Source organism: Ciona intestinalis, chromosome 5 (genome assembly GCF_000224145.3).
Source record: "Ciona intestinalis chromosome 5, KH, whole genome shotgun sequence".
Classification (NCBI taxonomy): Eukaryota; Metazoa; Chordata; class Ascidiacea; order Phlebobranchia; family Cionidae; genus Ciona; species Ciona intestinalis.
Window position 1 is genome coordinate 1,164,695 of NC_020170.2, and position 23,759 is coordinate 1,188,453.

The 23,759-nt window shown below is 34.4% G+C and overlaps 2 protein-coding genes across 2 annotated transcripts in view; one reads left to right on the top strand and one right to left on the bottom strand.

Annotated features, from left to right (window-relative positions):
- Positions 1–251: 251 nt before the first annotated feature.
- On the bottom strand, positions 252–15,748 carry LOC100185117 (rho guanine nucleotide exchange factor 10-like protein). Its single transcript, XM_026834470.1, has 26 exons — positions 15,069–15,748; positions 14,663–14,780; positions 14,184–14,248; positions 13,827–13,944; positions 13,532–13,662; positions 13,253–13,306; positions 12,682–12,798; positions 11,933–12,017; positions 11,412–11,604; positions 10,080–10,251; positions 9,535–9,744; positions 8,836–9,043; positions 7,967–8,075; positions 7,356–7,519; positions 6,950–7,103; positions 6,441–6,532; positions 5,950–6,065; positions 5,293–5,430; positions 4,818–4,900; positions 4,484–4,635; positions 4,099–4,240; positions 3,636–3,811; positions 3,045–3,191; positions 2,479–2,662; positions 1,914–2,094; positions 252–1,395 (listed from the first exon to the last, which is right to left on the bottom strand). Exons 1-26 carry the CDS (start codon positions 15,654–15,656, stop codon positions 1,231–1,233), a joined length of 4,062 nt encoding a protein of 1,353 aa, XP_026690271.1. The 5' UTR covers positions 15,657–15,748; the 3' UTR covers positions 252–1,230.
- A 4,296-nt stretch (positions 15,749–20,044) lies between these two features.
- Positions 20,045–23,759, top strand: part of LOC104265753 — a 5,747-nt gene continuing 2,032 nt past the window's right edge. The window contains exons 1-6 of the mRNA XM_009860429.3: positions 20,045–20,638; positions 21,107–21,267; positions 21,803–22,028; positions 22,389–22,513; positions 22,753–22,950; positions 23,380–23,574. Coding sequence (XP_009858731.2) covers positions 20,308–20,638; positions 21,107–21,267; positions 21,803–22,028; positions 22,389–22,513; positions 22,753–22,950; positions 23,380–23,574 — 1,236 coding nt within the window. The 5' untranslated portion in view covers positions 20,045–20,307. The remainder of the gene's footprint in view (positions 20,639–21,106; positions 21,268–21,802; positions 22,029–22,388; positions 22,514–22,752; positions 22,951–23,379; positions 23,575–23,759) is intronic.

Below are 23,759 nucleotides of genomic sequence, written 5' to 3' on the forward strand. Positions count from 1 at the left end.
TCCGGCTAATTTGGTACAAACTACATCTATCTCTAATTTGCAGTTAATAAATTCATGCTTCGTAATGTTCTATAACTTTCTAGTATTTTTACTAATTTACCGGTGGAGGCTTTAGCGTGATATATTGCTTGTTTTGCCCAAGGTTTTGCCACACGCAGACTCGGTCTATTTCTTGCATACGTCAAGATCTGCCATGCGTAAATGAGTGGCAAATTGTTTTTACAGCAAAACTTGCCAACGAGAAGATAAAACCGTTAAAAAAGATTTAATAATCTTTATCCAATACAAATGTGAATGGCATTTTGTTAAAGTTTTAATGACAAGCAAGTTGAGAGTTACTATTTTAAATGCTTAAAAAGCCTAAAATAGAAAATATGCAATGTTATGACATATTCACCCAGAGCTTAAAAGGCGGAGTAACTAAAAAGCGCAAGATATCACCGCAGAAGCTGATAGTTTTGAAGTAATTAAAATACAAAAACACAAAAAGTTTAGGTAAAAGATACATGTAAGCACCACTTATATGAATTACTAGTAACAACATATAACAGAGAATTGCACAAAGTATTCAGTGCAACAATTCCATGGCTGAAAACTGTGTGCAATGTTAATTATATTATGATGAGCAAGAAGTAAGTCTTTGTGGCATAAATAGGGCAGAAAACCGTTTGCTATTTACAGTAAATTGCGGCAAAATTATCGCTGAAATATTTAATTATAAAATCTTGAGCTGTTAGGAATTATGGGACAAGAATTTAACAAAAGCACTCTTTAGATTCAAATAATTGCGTAAAGAAAAGCAACACAACCACGCCAGCATGGCTGCTACAAAGATCATTAACCAGGTGCATAAAAATGTTGACATTTTGGCTTGTCCTCAAACAGTGTTCAATAAGTACTCTATGAAAAATGACTTAATTCTGTTGGATATAATTGGCTCTTAAGATTGTGATGGACTTGGAATGTTAAGTTGTCAGGAATATATGTTCACTGTAGTGCCAGCACTACACAGGCATCCAGAAACTGCACCACATGTGTAATGCGAATACTTTTCAGTTAGGTTGTTAAAATAGTTAAACATTACCATACAAAACATGCTTTTAAAAAGCAACTAAGTGTAAGCTAAGTAGAATGAACAAAGAAACCATTAAGCTAAGTGACGCATACTACATAACCTAAACCTGACATTTTAAAGTTCACCAAAAAGTGCAAAATTTTGCAGCCAGGAATTCAAACAACTTTCCAGCATAGTATGGTGGCTGCCTGATGCTCACTGTCGAGCTGGTCACTGGAGGTTTTGGTTGATTTTGAAAAAAACCTTTGGTACCCCTCCCCACATGCTATTATGACAGGACAATCACGTGAAGAAGCTTTGTTCCAGTGAATGAAAGTTGACTGGAAATAAATTGATGTTAAATATGAACAAAAATTAGTTGCTGCTAATATGTACTTTAGTTTAAATATGCTACTTGACCAATGTTATAACTCGGAAAGTAATTATGCAGTATCTAAATACATCATGTCTGAAAAATAAGAAGGTAACAATGTTACAACTTAACGGCATAAAGTAACATGGTTGGTAACTCGTAAGCTGGCACGAGGTGTATGAAACAAAACACCTGTGTTATAACGACTGTTGTTATTCGGTCACGCGAGGATAAAGTAAGTTACATTCATACAATTGTTCATATTAGTGGACCAGTGGACATAACATGTATTAATTCATCCTTTATAAGTAGTGTATATGAATATGAACTGTAAAGCATGAGATGTCTGGTAAAGGCACAACATATAACTTGACAGCGGGCATGATCTATGTTTGCTCCACAAGTCATAACTCGACAGTGCGCATGACGTTCAAGTCTATGATTACATTTTCCGAATTGCACAATGCATCTCAAACCACTACAAACCTTTCTAGGGCTTTGTATTGATTGAACTTCCATATTCTCATATAAAGATCCATCTTCGATCAGTATGTTACTTCCACTACTAATATCATGAACAGATAGATTGGAAGGTCTTGGTAATGGAGGATCTCGATATTTTGACGACCGTGGACTTAAATCTTCATATGGAGTTTCAACTTCAATCCTGACACGAATGTAAATGGTAATGACACAGGCTTGATAATTATACTAACAATCTGTAAGGTTGTGAAGCCTAGGTTTCAATAAACAGCCTGTGTTAATTAAAAAAAGGTCTGAATTACAGGACCATTAAATTATTGCTGGAAACGCAGAGAATGGTATGTACAGTTTTTAGGCATGTTTAGTAGATGGTTAATTGATAGTAATTTGCTTTAAAAAACTTCTGAGTGATGGTGGTAAAATATGTTCAGCTGGTCTTGCTACCAAATATAAAATATATTTCAAAGATGCAAAACACTATGCGCTTCATAATAAATACTTAGTTATATTGTTTTTGCATCAGCTATAATATACCATACAGTGCGCTCAAAGCCCGTGTGCGACTTACTCATTTTTTGAGACGGATGATCTGACAGACTCATCATCCCTCTCTGGAATGGGAGGAGGTTGATCCTCATTGAAAGCCATGTACTCCGGGATGAGATCACTGTTGTGGTGGGATGTTGGGAGATCAGGAGCGAAGAGGAAGTTAAGAGGACCACATAAACTATGATGACAAACCTTGCAAGGACCTGTGGTTTAAAGTGAAGATTCGGTTTAGTGATTTGAACCAAGTGCCACTTCTGTCTTTAATATATATAGTACATACAACATAGAAATTTCTCTTTTATTTTGTCTAATGCTTATAGACTGTATAATTAAATAAAAATGAATAACATTTAACATGTGTCTCTGTCTCAGTGAGTACCACTGCTATAAAATAAAATGTATAAAAACAGCCTTTACTGCCAAAATATATTTAAAATGTTAAGAAACTAATTTTGTCTTTATTATAAACCATTAACGGCATTTTTATTTAATAAACTATGCTAATTGACTCCACATACACACCCTATCTAGATTAATTTACTCGGATCTTCCAAAGCTCACAACACATAGTAGTATTACATTCACCTGTTATTTTAGGCACAGATCCTGGTAATTTAGGTAAAGGCATCACCAACAAAAGACCGTTACTTGTACCAGCAAGCAACTGCCAGTTGCCACTTACTAAACTTGTGATCATGCTCTTATCAGCTGAGGAAACATGAGGTTCTACATCTGTATCACAAAATGAATGTTTACAATAAGGGCTACTAAATACACAGTATACTAAAATTAAGTCAAACTACTGTTGTACTTAAGATATATGGAAATGATTATCGCAAACAACAACAATTAGTCAACGAAAAGAGATCTATAAAGCCACAAACGGGCCTTAAAATTACCAAAACTTTACAAGCGAGTATTTCAGACTCTTTTGCACAAAGTAATCATATAGTTCAAATTTTAATTAAAACTGGTAGTGGACATCAAGCCACTCATCATTTAATAAAAATTCTTTTAAAAAAGGAACAAATTTCAAACGTATTTTAAAAAGGAATCAATTTTCAAATGTATATATTATTAAAAATAAAAGTATATATAATTTGTTTTTCAAACCCCATAATTTTCGAAAAAATGTCATTCTGTTATACAGACATTTAACCATGGAAGTTATAATACCTTGTGTGAAGTCTCTTATTACTCGAGATAAATTAATTTCCTGCAATCTTTCTAATGAATCCAGATGGTAGAGGTTTAAGTTGCATTCCTCACAGAAGGTAACCCACAAACCTGACCCCACCCTTGTAACGAGGTTAACAACCAACTGCTCACCATCAGTTACAAGACATCGTGTACTATGAGATGTACATAGGAGGTTAGAACTATAGGCTACAATTTGCATTAAATAGTTTCATATTACATAACAAGCAATACATGTTTCGTATTTTTCTAGGAAAAAAGGCTTAGCATAAACCATGTCCCTTAGCTAACATGTTTTAATCCATGTAACTAAGATATACATATACATATACGTACATATTGTATTCAACTAAACTAACATTTATACATTCTACATTCTCCAAATAAACTTTAAAAACACAGTTTAAAAACGGACAACACACAATGTATAACTATGCACCACCTTTCAGGTTTAAAATTTTCCATATCAATTGTAACAACGTCATTGCCTGAACAGCCCCATAACATTCCATCTATTGGTGACAAACATGACAGAGGGCCCGTACCAACTACTATAGACGACACATAGTTCAGATCATTGGTTCCTGTAGATACATCAAAGATAGTAAGATAATGAATTATTCTATATGAGGGAGGAATGCCATGGGACCTAGGCCAAAGTTTGCCTGTTAAATGATGTATAGTACATAGACATTTCATTCTATATGTCGGTGGTGTCCTTACAGCACATTAAGGGACCTGAGATTTAGACCCAAGTTTGTCCATTACTATATAAGTACCATTCGCATCAATGAACCAAGAACACAGTGTTTCAAATGATTTATCACCTTTTGGTCTGGTATACATAGCAAGTGTGCCATCCAATAAACCAACATATAAATTATTGCGATAAGCTTTCATTATCATGACAGTGGACATGGTTGGCATGGTAACTTCATTCAGTTTTCTGTATGTTCCTTCTGATGAATATTCTAGAAGACTGAATAAAAAACGCATTTTTTTTATCAAACTGCTTACTCTTGGTTACATATAGAAATATTCCATATACGAGCTAAATACTTCACTTAGCTAAATATTTAACATGTTGTAGGACAAGATTTAAAAAAAAGTCCCAAGGCAAGCCATATTTAACTCAAACACTAGCATTTTATAATCACATACCATCCAGATTCCATGCCCAACCATACCGAATGTATTGAATTATTAGGATTCCAATGCTCCATACATTGAACAGAACTCTCAACCTGCAAGTTAACACAAGAATACATTTTTGAACCATCATTATCCCATTGTAACACACGTAAAACCAGTTTTAGGCGCAATGTTAGGAGTTTGTGAGGGAATTTGGTGCGATTTTTAAACAGGGATAACAAGATGTGTTTTACCACTTAACTTTACACCTTAAAATGGGGTAAACCCTAGTGGTGGTCTTTACAAATAAGCAATATAATGAAAATTATTATTATTATTACTATAATGATTAAAAAAAACATAACTATTGGCTCTACTGCCGAACAACTAATTTAGAAATAATCGCAAACAAATAACAGGAAAAGTAATAGTTTAATTTAATTGAAAAACATGATTGAGTCATTAATTGTTTGGGATTGACATTTGAAATAACTATAAATTTTACCTGCATAACATGGACTTTTTCCACCCTGTCATCTGTGATGTAATATACACTCACCACAGCAAGTACAGTACTTGCAGAACATGACAACCATAGTAGAGTAACATGAGGTACGGGCATGAAGGCATAAGCACATTGTACCTGTTATGTTAAAACACATTAGCTCTACTGTAAATTGACTAGTGCTTATATATGTAAAATGTTAAAGGTTAATAATAAATAACAAAACTATTTCTAAAATTGAAAATGGAAAGGAGATAAAAGTCAACACAATAGCTTGTTACACCACCTGTAATATTATACAGGGAAGTTCCTAACACAAGGACAAAAGCTGTATAAAGGTGTATTGTTGTATGAAAATATTTCAACCTAAACCCTTCTCTGAACCAGTCCTTGAACTCAATGACTTAAGTCTGAATTAATACATTAAAATAAACTCTTCAAATTTTATATATAATGTTCAAAAAATAGTTACAATTAAAAACTACACTTACATTTAAAAACATAACATATTTTTAAATGTGTTGGCCACTATACAAAATTCCCAAGGTCAAGAAAACAAGCAAAGTCGTCACATTTACATATACTGTAAGAGTGTTTGTAAATATTGGTACATCATAAAATAGTCTTTAATGTAAAAGATAAAACTTAACAAGACACCTGAAACTCGTTATACGAGGTATGAGCTGAGAGACATCTTAAAAATAACGGTGGTTTCCAAAGTGAATCTGAATCAGAAGAATTTGCACTGAACCAACTATCCAAGTTTGATGGCTCTGTGGAATATGGATAAAAAATAGAAATGAAAAAATTATCATAATATACTAAAAAAAGGTGAATATATAAAAAGTATTTTTAGGTCTATTCTGTTGTTAAAGGTTATGTATGTGGAAAACTGTAAACAGTGTAAAGCAATGGTAGTTTAATTGCAACCAAATTTTAAAAAAGCATCTAAAATAGAGCTGAATATGTGTTAAAACTGACCAAAATATATTCTTTGATAAAAAAACTAAATTCATGTTATATTAAAGCAATAAGGGGTTTGAGACTATTCTCAATACCCTTTCTCAAGTCTATTTAAACAAAACAAGCAAAGAATAGGTTTTAAAGACGAAAGGTTTACATAAGACTTAGAATATATAATGATTCACCGTTAGCAAGTTTAGCTTTTGAAATAACATCGAGCCATTCATCCTTTTGTGAGGAATATGGGAATATTAATGTTCGTGTGACTTTCTCCAACCTGAAAATAAGACTTGTTGTTACTATTCTGTTCTATATGGGTGAGGTCCTACAGACATTTCATCGGACTAAGAACTAGAAATGGAATAGTAATCTAGTATGGGTTTGTTTGCTATTTAAATAGTATACACAGAGGTATGGGTATAAACAGCAAACTCAATATATAAATTTAAGCCTAACAGTGTTTTGTGTCGATACATGACATGTGTCTATGATCTTGTATACTATGAAGAAATCTAAAGGATGAATCTACATTGAAGATGTAACAGCAGACCAAAAAAAACATGAAGACAAAAAAATTTGGACAAACTCAAACCCCAGGTGCCATTGGCTGGCATCACAGTGGACCTTACACTTAAAAAGAAATGTCATATTTCCGGTAACTACTACAAGAAAAACAAGACAACTTTCAACTTACTTTCCCGGGAATTGAACCGTGATACACGAATCATCAGGTTGGCTTGCCATCTGCTCTGCTTGTCGTATTTTAATCTCAAGATCTGCTATGCATTTATCTACAACAGGTAGCGATAATCCTTCATGGGGGGACTGAAGGTTTTCCACAAGTTTAGCTGCAAATAAAAAAATTGAAAATTTGATTAATAGGAACACATACACTATTAATAAACAATGGTACACCACACACACAAAAAGAGAGTAAGATCATGTTTTGTGTCGATTTTTCTTGGGTCAATGTATTCTGCAGAACTAAGACAGCTCTGCACAATGTTTATCGTTTAACAATCAAAAGTTGATTTTCGGTTATAAATTCTTGATTACAATTATGCTGAATTTTGGTAAAAACAAAATCAAATTCTTCCCACCTATTTTCTGCAGAAGAATGAAATCCGAGTGAAGAGTTTCACGTTTCACTTCATTCTCTGCTTGAGGAGGACCATCTGTAACCTCCACAACATCCAATCCTTCCCTCCACCTCACTTTAAACATGTCCTTGCTTGTACCTCCCCCACCACGGTGATACTGACGTCTGAAACATCACACATTCTTGTTTTCACAGATATTCTTAATTCACTTTTGGAAACAAATATTTACAAGTGTCTGTGATATCGTAGTGGATTGTATTTAGCATACACATAATGTATGTTACTGCTGTCACACATACTATATGTAGTATGTACAATAGAGAGTTTATTCTCTTGATCAGACTAATATTTCTATTCTATTGACTTACACATGAATACATGATGTATTTAAACGAAACTACTGCTAAGTTATGAAACAGAATGTCTTCTAATATACCAGACAAATGTGAAATATTTTAAACCTCATGCTCACCGCTTAGCTGTAACATACATTTTAAACTTCATATACACCACCACACACATGTAATTTTGCACCATATGTAATGTCTAAATAGGCATTCACTGTCTGCGTTTCTGGATATTGTAAGAACACATAGTTTAAAACAAGGCACCTGTTAGTTATAGAGCAGCATATGAGCATATCATTGGTGAGAACTATCAATGAATCTTTCACTCTTTCCAGCAAACCATCAACATTATGTTCACATTCCCTCATCTCTCCTGTTGGAAATTGTAACAATCAATTATTTTCTAATTATTATATTGGTGGAAGAGGTATGTAGTTGTAGGGATAGGGTAGTAAGTCGGAACCTCAGTGCTGAGCAGGGGCGTATAAAAGGGGGATCACAGGGGTCCGGACACCCCCTTTTGAATACTATTTAAAAAAGTATTTAAAAATTTTATTTTTTTTGTGGTAAAATTAGAACCTTTCCTCTTAAAAAATACTAAAGAAGTCATAATATTGTAGTTTAAAACCAATCTTACGCGTTTTTATTATGTACGTTATTATCTATGTCAGTCAGAGTACGTTTTTATCAAGCAAGTTCTGTTTATACGCGTCCATTTTCTTAGCAAAAACTTGCGGACCCCCCCTTTTCAAATTCCTGGATACACCCCTGCTGCTGAGTGTATGGTTGAGTAAAAATAAAGAGTTATTACTAAACCTAATGGTTGCACTGCACCCCATATTATGAACAAGAAGGTAGATGTGTCCAATAACCAATAAAGCTTAAGTACTGATATGAACGAGCTATGGAAATGCATGGCATTAATAAACAATAATTCAGACACTAATTGGTAAAGGCAACTAACAAAGTACATAAGCCATGTACAGCAATACAGCTACTTAAGAGGAAGTGTACAGCTGATAGAGATTATGTTACACTGTTGAAGGCAGGTTGAAAAGAACGTACTCTCAAAGTTCAAGAACCACTGCCCTACATAGATACACAATTGTATAACAAAACCCAACCATCCCTACCTTGCTTCAGCAGCTTCCTAACCCTGCCATCTTTAGTGTGCGTTGATAGTTTAAGATTGCTGTTTTCAATGAGCGCACGTAAATGAGCACTGTCCTCATCTTCAGCTTTATGTCGGTTAAGTCGCTCAGCCAAGGTTTCAAGCTCCGTGAGTGCAAGTTGGAGGGGAAGTTTATCATTGTGGTTGTCTGGTGTTCTCTTCAATAGATCCTGTATGGGGGATATTTCTAAAATTATAAGAGGCAAATATAACAGACAGTAGTCTGGACATAAAATTCTTGGCTTCATTTACTGAATTCAGTATTTAATGATGCTGTTTTTATGGCATAAGTTTGGGTCCTAGTGTCCTAGTCCACTGTGTTCACTCTTGATTGGTTAAAACATTGGCAAACTGGGCACACATTGTGTATTGGATACATGGTGGGAACTAAAGATTAATATAAAATGGCCATTATCAAATATTGTAACATTTAATCCTGTCCATATTGTCCAGTCAATTTACCAACTGTTTTTGTACAGTCTGTCCAGTTACTTTAATAGTCCCACCAGTAATTTTTTACTACTCTCTTTGCTCCAAGTTGACTCATTTTTTAAACCCCAGGAACGGGTGCCATGACTTTGGTCTGATAGTATGTTAAATCTTGCCATATTCTCTAAGTTACTTGCTGAGGTAAATATAAAAAAAGAGCAAATTGACCAACCTGCACAATCATTATAAACTGTGGAAACCTTTGCACAGGTTTCAACATCAAACCATACAGATTAAGCCTGGATGAGCTGCTCGATTGTCGGTCTCGTAGAAATGCCAGGAACTGCGGTTTCCGAACACAAGTTTTCCTTACGATGTCCATGGCAGTGTTGAAATTATTTATGTAGTCACTGTAGCATTCAAGGACCATGGATTTGGAAAACTAAACACATTTTGGTTTAGCATTATTTTGGATATATGATTGAGGAAATGCAATATGATTAGCACTTAAGAATATAAGTAGTAACGCGCATGTAATATTAAGCAAATTGTAATAGCATTAGCTGTCTAAGTAAAAACAAATCAATTCTATCTGGGACTAGTGTAGACGAGGCATGTCATGAGACCTGGAATTTAGGTCACAGTTGAAACATTACTCCAACATCTAGTAAACAAACAACAGCAATAGTAAAAACATGCTACAAAAAAATTACAAATACTTCAAAAATTAGAAAAGGTTATTCGCTTATGTATTTATCTAGTTAATAAAATACTTACGGAGGCCACAAAAGTGCGTCCAATACATTCATGGTTATCCCAATCCATAACTGCAGCAGCAAGAGCAATTTGAAAGAGTTTATGACACTGTAGGATGTTGGAGACTTTGTAGAAGATTTTTTCCACAGTTTCAGCTCCAATTAATGCAGGCCTCTGTTCTAGCAAAGTTTGCCTGAAATGTTAGATATAATGTATCATAAACTATTTAAAAATGTAGGGGAGGCAGTAATAGGTGGCTGCGAATTCCTATGGAACAAATTTGGTTCCAATGTATACCAGTTAATGCAAGGCAGAAAATTCCAGGGTAGACATGTCTTTTCTGTCACCCCAGGTTTAGCACCTATTCGCAAAGGGTTTATAATTGCTGAAAATTTTGTCATTTATTTAATAGACATTACTCACAAATAATGTATTGTGAAATGAACAAAGACAACAACTGTAATATCTTATCTAATTCACACACTTTAAGATAATAGTACATTGCCAAGTCAGTAAACTAGCCTTAAAAAAACTTTGATAAACTGTGGAAAAATTACAATATTTCATCACAAAGTTTTTGCCAAATGTAACTTAACCATCTTAAACCCAACCACGAACTTTAAATTGTAGCCTTCCGCAAAAACAAATATTTTACTGCACCTTCAAAAAAATAATCCATTAAGCATATTAAATCATTCAAATAACTAACATTCATGCTTTTGGTATGATTATCATTCAAAATGAAACCAACAGAATGAAAACTGAACATGATAATGGGAAATTAAAAATAGTGAAATTGTGTTGAGTGTTGTAAACATAAACTATGAATGAAAACTTGACAATATAGTTTTGTTACCTTCAGCTTTACATAAGATAATATTAAGTTGGATAGGTAGTCCAGTATGCTGTTGAAAATTTAAAACCCTGTTTAGCTAAAGCACGTCAGTGTAATTAATATTTCATGTACATGAAACGGCGGTGCCATTAAACTGTAAATGCTTTAAGCTTTATTTGTATTAAAATAATCTACTACCAAAAGTACCATACCTACCACACCAATATTACGGCAAAACTCTTAATTTCTATTGAACACCCACATTACCAATCATTGTACCATAAGTTATATATTTAATAATAAGTATGTAAATTAAAGACTTCAAAATATAAGGTTTTTGCCGGATTTCAATACCTTGTTTTAAAATATAGCTTTCATATTTTCTTACAAAATTTTGTTTCAAAAAATGTAAAACTTATAATAAATGTAATAAAAGACGTAATTTCCAATAAGATAAAAGCACACTGATAACCTATATATATGATAATAATGTTATTATATATTTTAACTGAACTTACTTGTATTCCACTTCCAACCTTTGCAATGATTCAATATACGATTCTTCACTAGAGATGATGGTACCAACTATTCTTCTTCTTTTCAACTGAACCTCCGTTAGATCCGGAGGTACAGGATCCGGTAACCGTGGCAACGGATGACGATTCGTTGGAATGTCAATTTCAACAAAGGAGCTTGGTTCCGGTTCAACAGCTTCAGAAAATAGAAAAGTTAGAAGGTTGAGAAATTTACAAAAAGGGTTTGTTTGTCATAATATTGTGAAAACTTTAAAAGAAAACCAATTATCATTATCCGTTATCTAACTAATATGTCTTATTTACAAGCATAAAGTAAAATTAGGGGTTGTACAAAGTAAAAAGTAATTTTTTTATGGGAACTTAGTATAGAAAGCAGCCAGGAACACAAGAATGTCTTCACCAATAAGTTTAAACTCTGATCAAAACCAAACGTAATTTTTACTGTGAAATCTTTGTAGTTTATGCCACAATTTTTGTTTTAATAATTTAAAAATAACTCTTACAAGGAGCTTTGCTGACTCTTTTCTTAAATGATGATTTCTCCCAAAACCAAAGTTTTTGAACTTCTTTCCCCAAATCTTTACTTGTCTGTTAAGTAAGGCATAAGATAAAAGACATCAGCTTTGTACTGAATTGTTATTAGACTAATTGAAATCACTATATAAAACCAAATTAGGTGAGTAATGTAATAGCATAATGTGGGTTATATATGTTGTGCTTGCGTGTATAGCATGACAAAGTCAGGCTGTTTAAAATTCATGGTAATGGGTAAAATGGTTATAACCTGATACATGGACAATAGCGAACAAGGTAACGCTTTATTGTTTAATATTCATAAAATGGTAACGCATGGTTTAATATTCATAAAATGGTAAAGAACTTTGTACACTTTAACACATACATTCGTGGCAGGTAGCCATAGCCCATAATAGCATGTATATCCAAATTAAATGCTTGCTCTCACTATTCAAAATGGCGATTAAGTGTATTAGTCTAAAGACTCAAGTGTAATTGCCATCACACACTAATAAACATAACCAGCATTTATGATAAATTAAAAATATATATTTTGAAATTACTCCACTGGTGAAAAATTTAGTAAGCTTTATTGAGTCTCTTTTTAACTGAAAATTTTTTTTTAAACCTATCATTATGTCTGGTATCAACAGATATTACAAAAATTATATTACAATAGGCAATTATTAAATTCTAAACATTTACCTAAAAACAAGGCTGTAGATCAATTACTTACCCTGTCTACTTTTGGTGGTTTCCGAAGTTTTACATCGGATTGAGAATAATCTTCATATTCCGATTCCGATGATGAATCAAACTCATTGCTATCCCAAGATATATTATCTTCCATACCCTAGTAAGGTTTGTTAATAATATCAGAGGCAGAGACGCCACTTTACAGGGTTTTGTATTAACCCAAGAAATAAATGTATAAGAATAAAGGTAATATGCTTGTCCACACTTAGTTTATCAGTAATTGTGTCAATAACTTATACTCATAAGATTACATTCTACAAACAAAATTGAAAATCTTAATTTTGCATGGCATTGTCATTGTACTAAAAATGAATGTATTGCTTATCATGTCCAACAACTATAATAATCCTACGCACAATAGTCTGCCTACATTGTTAGTTGTTACATATGTTATGATGGTTACTATTCTTAACAATGTTTTCATTTTTAAACAGCAGTAAACATACACAACATATTTGACTATTTGTAACTAGATATATTTGTATACCATTGATATTGTAATATACCTCAAGAAATAAAGTTATATATTCATGTGTTTAATAATAACTTACAGCTGAGGTGACATAGTCACTGTCTGGTGTTGGATAAGCATATGCATTTTCACTCTGTAAAAAAAAGGATTTCATTTAAAAAGGTTTTAAAAACTATTTTATATTAAAACAAATCACCAATCAGTATGAATGTCACGTAATATATACACAACCCAATTTGCTGGAAAGCATAATAAAACAGGGAAAATCCGTCCTAATTTAATATTTCAATCCATTCTGATTACAAATGAAAGTACCAAAATTGTAGTTTATGTTTCTATTTTAATGAGAGAAACTTACTTTATTATTAGTTCCATCTTCATGCAGTTCTTCATAATATTGTTGTGGTTCAGGTTCATAGTGGTAACTTTCAAGCGCACTTTCGGCAACACGCTCAAATGCTGTGTCACTTCGACTGCGTTGCAGAAAACCTTAAAAAAAATTTTTTTTTAATTTTTTAAACTAAACAATATTTAAAAAAAATGTTGTTAATTATGTGGCACAAATATGCACAATTTGGTTATTACTATTTTTATTAGTGGAATTAATATGCTGTATTCCTATACACATGATAAAACAGGACTAGAATATTTACTTCCAGTGGCATGTAGTGAAGCAGCTCCCCATAAGTGACCTTCATCTACTGCACCTTGTCCATGTAAACTCCTCAGTGTAGATTTAGTGTCAACCATGCTTAAGACTGCATCTATATCCTAAAATTAAACTACAGCTATTACCACAGTTGAGATATTTAACAGCCCTTTAAAGGAATAAAGGCCCCATGCTATAAGGTCTGAACAGTACAACTAAAATGAGCCCACATTTTATTACTTGGTTTATTCCAGCTAAGTTCATAACATGCGATAACAGTATTTTTACAACTAAAAAAATTGAACATCTCAGTTTTTGTATACATTGGCATACTCCTAGTAACAAATATATTCTCACTCACCCCTAGGTCATACGGCTCTTCTTCCTCTTCAGGTGTTTCTGTACATGAGGATTGCCACTGTTGATCTAATTACCAAAATAAAAGCACATTATCTATCTAGCTATTAATAGAGGGATGGTGCATAAGATAATATTCCAACACCCCCAAGGCTTAATATATTTTAATATTAACAGAGTTGCTAATCCTTTGGCTACATTCAAAACTTCACAATTTAACTTAATCTCCATGGTCTTTATTGACATTCAAAGCAATTACTTTTTAAAAGTTCCTTAACTGAATGCTTTAAAATAATTCATAGCAATCTAATTTTTTTTACATAAAATATGCTAAAAGAAGTATTCATTTTTCTCTGTTTGTATTTTATTATATAAGAATTCTTTATTAAGAAAGTAGGTATATGTATACTTCTATTTTAGAAATACAACTTTGTAATTTAGTGTTAAATTTCATTCTACGTGCACAACTTCCACATATTTTACCTTGTTGTAATGGGGGTAAATCATTTTCTACATTCTGAAAAACATTTCCATTTTCATCAGATTTAACTTCTAATTTGTTTGTATTTTCATGATCACCAGGTTGTTCAGATATAGTGTCCTATTAAACATATATGTTTGAAACTATAAATATGTAACAGTATACTCATATTACCTTTTAAGATAAAATATATCAAGATATTTTATTTAATATGTTTTAGGAATACAATGAATAACAAATGACTGATTAAAAACATAATTAATTGGCTATGCAAGTTGTATTTAAAATGTACAGATAGGCTTGGTCTATAAGTTTTAAAAATAGGTAGACAACCAACATAAAAATTCCTCAACAGCCAGAACAATTTAACATGTTTAATGGAAATACTTACAATAATAAAAAACTTACTGTTTCGTTATTGTTGACACAAGGTTTGCTGGATGGTAAACTATTTTCTTCATTATTTTGAAGGCTGTTTATGTTTTGTTTTCTATGCTTTCCAAAGTAGTCACCAGCTTGTGCTTCATCTTTTTCTAGCTTCACGCTTAGTTTTCTTTCCAAAGTTCCTCTTAACTCTCTGGCCCCAGGAACATTTTCCTCAGATAAATCCGGAGAATATGACCAACGCTTGCTCACTTTTGTTGGAGAGTTTTGTGCAGTTGGTTGGCCCATATCCGCACTATCACCGGCAGATTCTGGGATAGTAAGGATGTTGTCAGTAGACATACTTATCGGAGGATCTTTTTTCTTCCATCGAAATTTGCGAAAGGATTTCCGCCAACTTTTTGGTTCTTTAAAATGATCGTCTACATTGTTTTCTTCACCAGTTGAGCTCTGAAAGAAAGTGCTATTTCTCTTCCCAATATTACTGGTTGCTGCATTTGAAACGGCATTTCGTTCTGTTTGTAAACCACTTGAAGATTGTTGTTGTTCTTCTTCATGTAACATATGCTTCTCTGAGCGCTGACGTCGAAACAGACGTTTAAAATCAGACATATGCTTGTGGTAACTTTAAAATTGAGTTTAATCAAGTTTAACACATTGGTTTTCTGTTGGTACAAGCTTGATTTATATAACCTGTGTTAAGACACGACTAATAATATGCAATTAGTGTACCTGTTATAGACGTTAAAAACAGTATAAAGATATGCGTACCATTAAGCTCCGAACATGTTTCAGTCTTAACTAGCATACACTTACACTAAATCACCAATGCCTCACTGCAGTCTAAGCATATTACTCTTACTTATCTCGCGGTACTACGTGTTTTAATAAAGTTTGATTTGGGCAATAACTGAATCACATATTACATAGTACGCTCCATACCCTACAACACGAAAGCGCTCTGGCGACATCTGTGCGGTTATGTTTCTCAAGTTCAGGCAGCTACTCCCCAACATCGAGACTCAGAGGAAGTCAGAATATTATCCGGTGTCGCGGAAATCTGGTTCCCCGGAAATCTGGTTCCCATTGGCTACTTATAACTTATTTTTTGAGAAATCTAATACTCTGGTTCCGACTAAAAATAACAGTTAATTGTTGGATGCAACATATTTTGTACATTTCTTTTTAAAGATTTATCTTCTTAATAAAAAAATTGATGCTGTATTTTACCTTAAATTATACATTATGACGTATGACCATCAGTGACCTCTACCGTTAACACGTCATCAATAACAAAAAAGGACGATAAAACATAAATTTTCACATTAGATAAAATAATCTGTATATATTCAAGTAATCTTCGTTCGAAACCAGATTTATAGATTTCTGATAAAATCTAAAAACATGTATATATTCAAGTAATCTTCGTTCGAAACCAGATTTATAGATTTCTGATAAAAATGTCCTGTGTCTGCGCATGCGCAGTAGCCGATGGGAACCAGATTTCCGGGGAACCAGATTTCCGCGACACCGGCTCCGTGGCAAAGTGGTTTGCGCCCCTGCCTGTAACTCAGATGAAATGGGTTCAAGGCTCGTCGCTGCTACCATTGTGGGCGTGTGTGTCTTTGGGCAAGACAGTGTAAGTTACATTCAATACACCCAGAGTCGAGTTTTAGGCTCGATGCTACCAACGCTTATATATATGTATATTGATGCTACCACCATGCGCGTGTGTGGTTGTGTTCTTGGGCAAGACGCTTTAAAATTGGCATATAAGAAAAAACGTGCACATTTGATCTAAAAGTACCAACAAGTTTCAAAAAACAAAGAAGATTCTTAAAAAATGCTTGTCACAACCGCAAATCAAACCGCTAGAGTAAAATAAGCGTGTGGCGATGTTAGGGATTTTTCATATAAGAAAAAGTGTCTCAACCCTATCAATTTCTTGTTTATTAGGTACCTAAAAAAAACTTCGGAATGTTTTAATTTATCGATTGTCCGGCGCAGTGGGTCAGGGGTTTAGGTCCGTGCATCGAGAACCAAAGTGTCCCGGTTCGATGCTCGACGGCGGTAATAGCTCTGATCGGCGTATGTGTCCTTGGGCAAGAAACTTAACGGACATTGCTCCAACCCAGCGATCACTTATGGGTTGTCCAAATTAACAGTCGTATACAGGAAAAACAATTACACACAAAGTTGCATATGACTCGCTGTGACTCGCTGCCCAGACGAGGATAAACCTTCTGTGGAAGTGCGTCCGGTTGTGACGTTGTGAGTACGAGTGTAGTCCTAGAATGATGTTCGCGAATCGTGTGGGAACGAGTTCGCAGATATAGTCCGCAGATGGAGTCCTACGGGTCGAGAATCGGGACAGAAAACGGGACTTGGTCGGAACACTATAGAGTCGGAACATCAATAAAGAACTTCACTGCCGCGAGCACGTCACTTCCGGACGTACAAGGGTGTTGGGGTAATGGGCCAAGTCTGGCCTAAATCCCAGGTCCTCATGGACCTCACCAATACAGAATAGAATAGAATTTATCGATTGAACGTATATACATAATCAATAGGATATTAATTATTGTCCACCAATTTTTGATATAAAAATATTCTTTAGGCTTATATCTCCCTATAAGTACCTGCGGTGCCGTTTTGTTTAGAACAAAGATCGATCGTTCGTGTTGCAAGGAATACCTTTGAAAATGTGATGATTCCGTGTAATTTTGGTATGTAGCCATATACAACCGAAATATTAAAACAGAATAAATTCGGGTGGGGTAAGATGGGACACCTCTGGATAAAAAAGGTCTCGTACAACAATCTATGGTTAAAAATATAGTTTATCACCATGACATACTTTGCTTAATTTTTTACTTTTCCCTTTAACTCTGCGTTGTTTTTATAGCAAACCCTGAATTCTATAGTGTAATGTAGCACTATCAGCTATACGTGCTGTAACAACAGTCGTTTTGTCGGGACGGCCTTCAATGGGCGGAATGGCGTGACATAAATGATTGTTTATGTACATACATTATACTGACTCATGCCGAATTCCAAGGGTTTTGTCGAAACAGTAAAATAAACTGCGATTCTTTTGCACTGGTTTGTTGTGTGAGTATAGATTTCGCAATTTGAAATGGCGGCGACAGCAAATATTGGATGTTATACTTTGGTGTTCACTATTGAAACGGCCTACATTGCGTAAACAGGTATACGATAGTTATAATGTTGCAGTTTTTCTTGTTAATTTTAGTTGATTATTTTAATAAAGCTAGATACGTATAGGACTGCTGTTCTTAAATTTTGGTGAATATTATAAACTGTTTTTTCGCCAAGTAAATTAGCAGACAGTTCTTTTTAGTGGGACCCATTGTAATTTGCATCAAAATTAACTATATAGTAGGCTGGGGAAAGACGGGTCACCTTTAACATATAATATTGAAATATCCTTATTGAATTTTAAACAATTAACAATGGTCTATGGGAGTCGTGAGCATGCGGTTTTATATTTCTTTGAATGCTGTCTGTTTACTAATAAATAGGACAAGATATTAGAAAGTAAAGTGTTCCATCTTCCCCTACCCTATACCATGTACCAATAGATGTCACAACAAGGGCTACATCTTTACTTTATCACGAGTATTATAATTTGTTCAGTGCAAGAACATTGGTAATTTTTGATATTTAACAATAGTAGAGGTCTTTAAACTGCTGTGACGATCGGTTAATCATTAAATCTCGATTATACGACTAAGTTTTGTGTGTTGTTTGCGAAGCAATACGAGTTATCGCCATGTTACTAAGGTGACACTTGTGTTTGCATCTTCCTATTGTTACGTCACACAAGACTAGGCCATCGCGGTATACCGCTTACCTGGCCGTGATGAAATTTTAATGAAAATGGAATTTGTAAGCCGTGTTGCAGAAAGTAATAAATGAAGTTAGGTTACGATAGTATGCGAATGAGCTTTATTCAAAGGCGAAATGAGCAGTGCAGCTGGATTGGTGTGTACGACAATAGTGTTCAGAGTTTAAACGGAGTTAATATTAACCTTTATAGTTTAAGACTTAAATCAGTGCATCTTATTACAGTTCAAATACCCAATAACACCAGCATATTTTTAAACAAGCAATTGGGAGTTTTCATAATACCCTTTTAAAATCATTCAGCATCAGCGGCGACCTCAAATTAAAAAAATCGGACGTGTTTGTATATAACACATACATTCTTTGGTCTTGCGTAAAGCTGTAAGCAAAACGTAATTCTCAAAGGTGTAATAGTACCCCCTTATTTATGGCTATACACTGTCTCGAGTATTTAGACCACATTGGTCGTTCTTATAGATGTATTATTACTCATATAGAAGAAAAATGAATGGATAAGCAGCCGAACAAATGTACAGTAGTGTGGGGGAAGATGGGATACCTTTTTATTTTATTTTCTCGTCCCATTTGGTAGTAAACAAGAACGTTCAAATAAATATAAAAACCGCATCGTCACGAATTCCGTTGACCGTTGTTAATTGTTAAAAACTCGTTCAGGATTCTGGATATTATGCGCTAAAGGTGTCCCATCTTTTCCCACAGTATCATATATTATACGCAAAGATGTCGGCATATAACTACGTTTTCGGTCTATATATTCTTAGATATAGTTTCGTAGCAATTGAGGGTTTTTTAAACAGCCGCATCAAATAAAGCCATACAAGTCGTTATAATGATAGGAATATTATTACGGGTATATAGGAGCCGTCGTTTCGATTATTTCGATCTTGGGAAAGCAAAAAGCGTATCCGTAATTTCGGGCAGATGACAATGGGTAATTGTTGCGTTGTGACGTCACAATGATACCCCGCTGGAATAATCTGTGATTTTTTAAAAGAATTCTTCTGTTGCCTTTTTTGTGTTTCAATGATTATCGGATAAATTCCTTCGGCTGCGTGTTGTATTTATGTGGACAGGCAAAACAACGCGTAATATATGAGGTTCCGTGGTTTTGCATATATGGTTGATGAAAATGCGGTGGAGTTCAGAAGACACTGGGTCAAATTAGCTCAGTGGTAGATTAAAACAGTTTCGTGATTAGAAAAATAATAGGGTCGCTAAAATTGGAATGAATGAGTTAATGTACTTGCTTTATCCTCGTGTGACCAGAAAACAATAGTATAGTCTTAAAACGACTGTCATACTCCTCGTGCATGCTTACGAGTTACCATGTAAGATACTTTGTGAGTGATTATTTTTCGGATATTTATTTTTATATATGGCTGATAATTTGGGCAATCCATTAGTGACCATTAGTGGGTTAGAGGTAAATAGGCCCCCTAACCACTGCCACGACACCGAACACCTGCCATGCTTTAAACAGATCATTTGGCTTACACAGGCGTTAACTAGTGTGTTGTTATTCTTTTACTTCTGCACATCCTCTTCGAAGATGAGGATCACCATTGTTCTGGAGGATGCGAGACACTCAATGGACGTTCAACCGGAAGATAAAGTTCGTGATCTTAAGGATCAGATAGAGAAAAACCTCCTTGTACAAACTATTGATGATAAGAGGATGGGGAAGTTTCTAGAAATGAAATTTGGAGGTCAGTTTTAATACATTTTATTATATGGTGAGTATAATAAATGAAGTTAATAATTTTACAGAGTAACCGAAATTCCACATTTCCGGTTTTTATTAGTTTTGTATTTTTGTTTCGTGATGGATTTCTAAATCTACGATATGATATATGCGAACAAGGTCTTTCTTTTCCTTATAACTCGTGTGCTGTTGCTGTGTAAACATATAGTAGGGTGGGGAAGATGGGACACTTTTTCATTCTATTTTTTCTTCTCGTTGGTTAATAAGCAAAGTATATTTAAAGAATCATAAAACCAATCTTCACGACTCCCATAGACCGTTGTTAATTGTGAAAACACGATTAGGATTCCTGGATATTATAATAAGCTATCCCATCTCTCCCCACAGTGCTATGTATAGCTTCCGCTGACCATATGATAGTTTATCAGTATGAAAAAGTATATACACACATTAAACCTCCTAATTATGACAGGTGCTGCACTAAACGATGATTGGGTTGTCCAGGACCTCGGATTAGTTTCTGGATCTGTATTAAAATGCGCAACGAAGATAGTAGATAAACCAAAACTAAATGTTTATCTTGGCTATAATAAAGACACTCTGCACATCATGGACGATATAGATCCTATTAAAGTAAGTTGTTTAAGTTTTGGACTGGTTCTTACAAATATAATGCATAAGACCTACTAGCAGGTTGTCATGGAATTAAAAATAACTCTGACTTGACACTTTATACTCGATTCTAAACTGATCTTCCATATTGTATTTCGTGTTATGGAATAATATAGAAGGATGGGGAAAGATGGGACACCTTATCATTCCATTTTCTCGTCACATTTGGTAGTAAACAAAGAAAATTCAAATAAGTATAAAAGTTATATAATTAATTACTTGTTCAAAACACGATCAGAGTATTTGGATATTCTGTACTAGAGGTGTCCCATCTTTCCCTACCCATTATACGTATGGTATAACTATAACCGGTCGTGTTTCCCTACAACGTGACTAAATAAATACAATTATACTAGTAACGCTTTATATTAGTTATCAAAATACCGTATTCTGCTTGTCAACTCTAATATTAATTTAACATTAAAATATATATCTCTACATAAATTTAAAAGGCAAAAGTTTAAACGATTGTCTATTTAATACGGCATATTTATAGACAACAATCGGTTCCATACGCTCGTTGCTGTCAAGCACGCTTGGAATTCCCGTATCTGCATTCAATCTTTCGGTCAACTCACGGAACAAAAAAACTAACAACAAGATGTCGAAACGGGAATTATTCGACAGAAACACGATGGATTACTATGGACTAGAGATAGGTTCAACTATAATACTTGATCTATGGGATGGTTGGAACGAGCTTATACTGGCAGCGATATCAGGTATACATTAAAGTTTAGCATAGACCGGGCAAGACTAAAGATTCGTGTTCAAATTAGTTTCTTTCGCTTTCGGCATTTAAAGTATGCAAAACGTAAATGGTGGAAAATTGTGGAGAATGTAAATATACAAAATATTATAACAAATTAAAATTATTATGAACACTCGTATAAGTTAATGCATATTTAGTTACTCCGCCAACCTAAAGAGTTGTTTTTGCTAACAAGAAATAAACATATTCCCTCATCGTACAAGACGATCGATAACGAAAGCACAACACACGTTCTGCAGCCCATATAAGAAAAACACGAAAATTTCACCTTATTCTTGAAACAACATTCAAGATATTAATTTGATTTCAGGTCACGAGAATGTGGTATCTCAGTATTTATCGTGGGACCGACCAGTTCGGAATTTCCAACAAAGAACTGCCCTATACATAGCGTCACACCGTGGTTACATGGGGTTAGCGACTGCGATGATGAAGGTATTACGACTCTCATAATCTAGCGTTTGTATAGATTTTATTTTTGCCAGTTAAGAAACGAAATTTTCTATAATACCGTTTTTAAATCATATTTTTGTCTAACAAAAGGAGAATTTTAAAAAGGGGACACGTCTTACGCCGAGAACCGTTTTCCCCATTCTACTATATAGTTCTAAAACTCTACATATAAAGATTTTACAAAACACTTTAATCACCCAACATTAATGTTTATATTGTAGAGAGGGGCTAAGGCGCATGAGCCGGTAGGGACTTACCCTGGTAGGAAATGGTGTCTGGAGAGTGAGCATGCTGAAACTAAGAAGTGTCCTGTACATGTGGCGAGCGAGAAGGGCCATCTACCTTTACTTCGACTCTTCATTAAAATCAACCCTCTCTGTTTCGTGGTTATCGACCATGAGGATCGCACCCCAATACAGGTGGGTGGAATTTGCATTTTTTAATATGGGGAGCTTTGTGATTTTGCGTGCAGGAAATTTCTTAATATGAACCCTAATACTGCGGTTGCTTGCCAAGCTTATATTTGGGGCCCGTATAAGTTAATTTACGGCGAAAAAAGGCTTTTTCCTGTGTCGAAGTTTTTCTGAATTTGAGTCAAATTTTTTATGTACTTTTTTTGCAAAGCGGTAAAGGTAAAACATTTTTGTAGTTTTTTTTTGGAAAAAAGGTTAGTCGTTATTTTAAAACCCGGCGCCGTGGCACGGTTCCATATATGGCGCGCCTGTCTCTTATAAAGATGGATATTATGGGTTTACGGCTCGTCTTGTGGGCGTGTCCCTGGGCAAGATCAATAATACAAAACCCCGTTCTTTTTATTATTCTGCTTAAAATATGTTTGTGTATTTTAGATTGTTCTTCGGAAGAGACATCGAGAGTGTTTCGAATATTTGATTGTTCGGCAATGGGGAAGGAAGACTGGGAAAGATATTTCGTTACCTGTTATTGTGTATTGCCGATTGTTGCAATGGTGTGAGAGGGCAAGAGCACGGAACTTACTTATGAACGGAGTCAACACTTCAACATATAAAGGGAAACCAGCGAAGGTATAAATGTAACTCACTTTATCCTCGCGTGGCTGGAAAACGACAGTCGTTATCACCCGGGTTTAGTACCTCGTGTCAGCTTACGAGTTACCATACATGTTACTTTGTGAATGATTATTTTTTTGGAATTTTTTCATTTTTTTTATGTATGGCTGATAAGTTGGACAACCCATTATGACACTGGG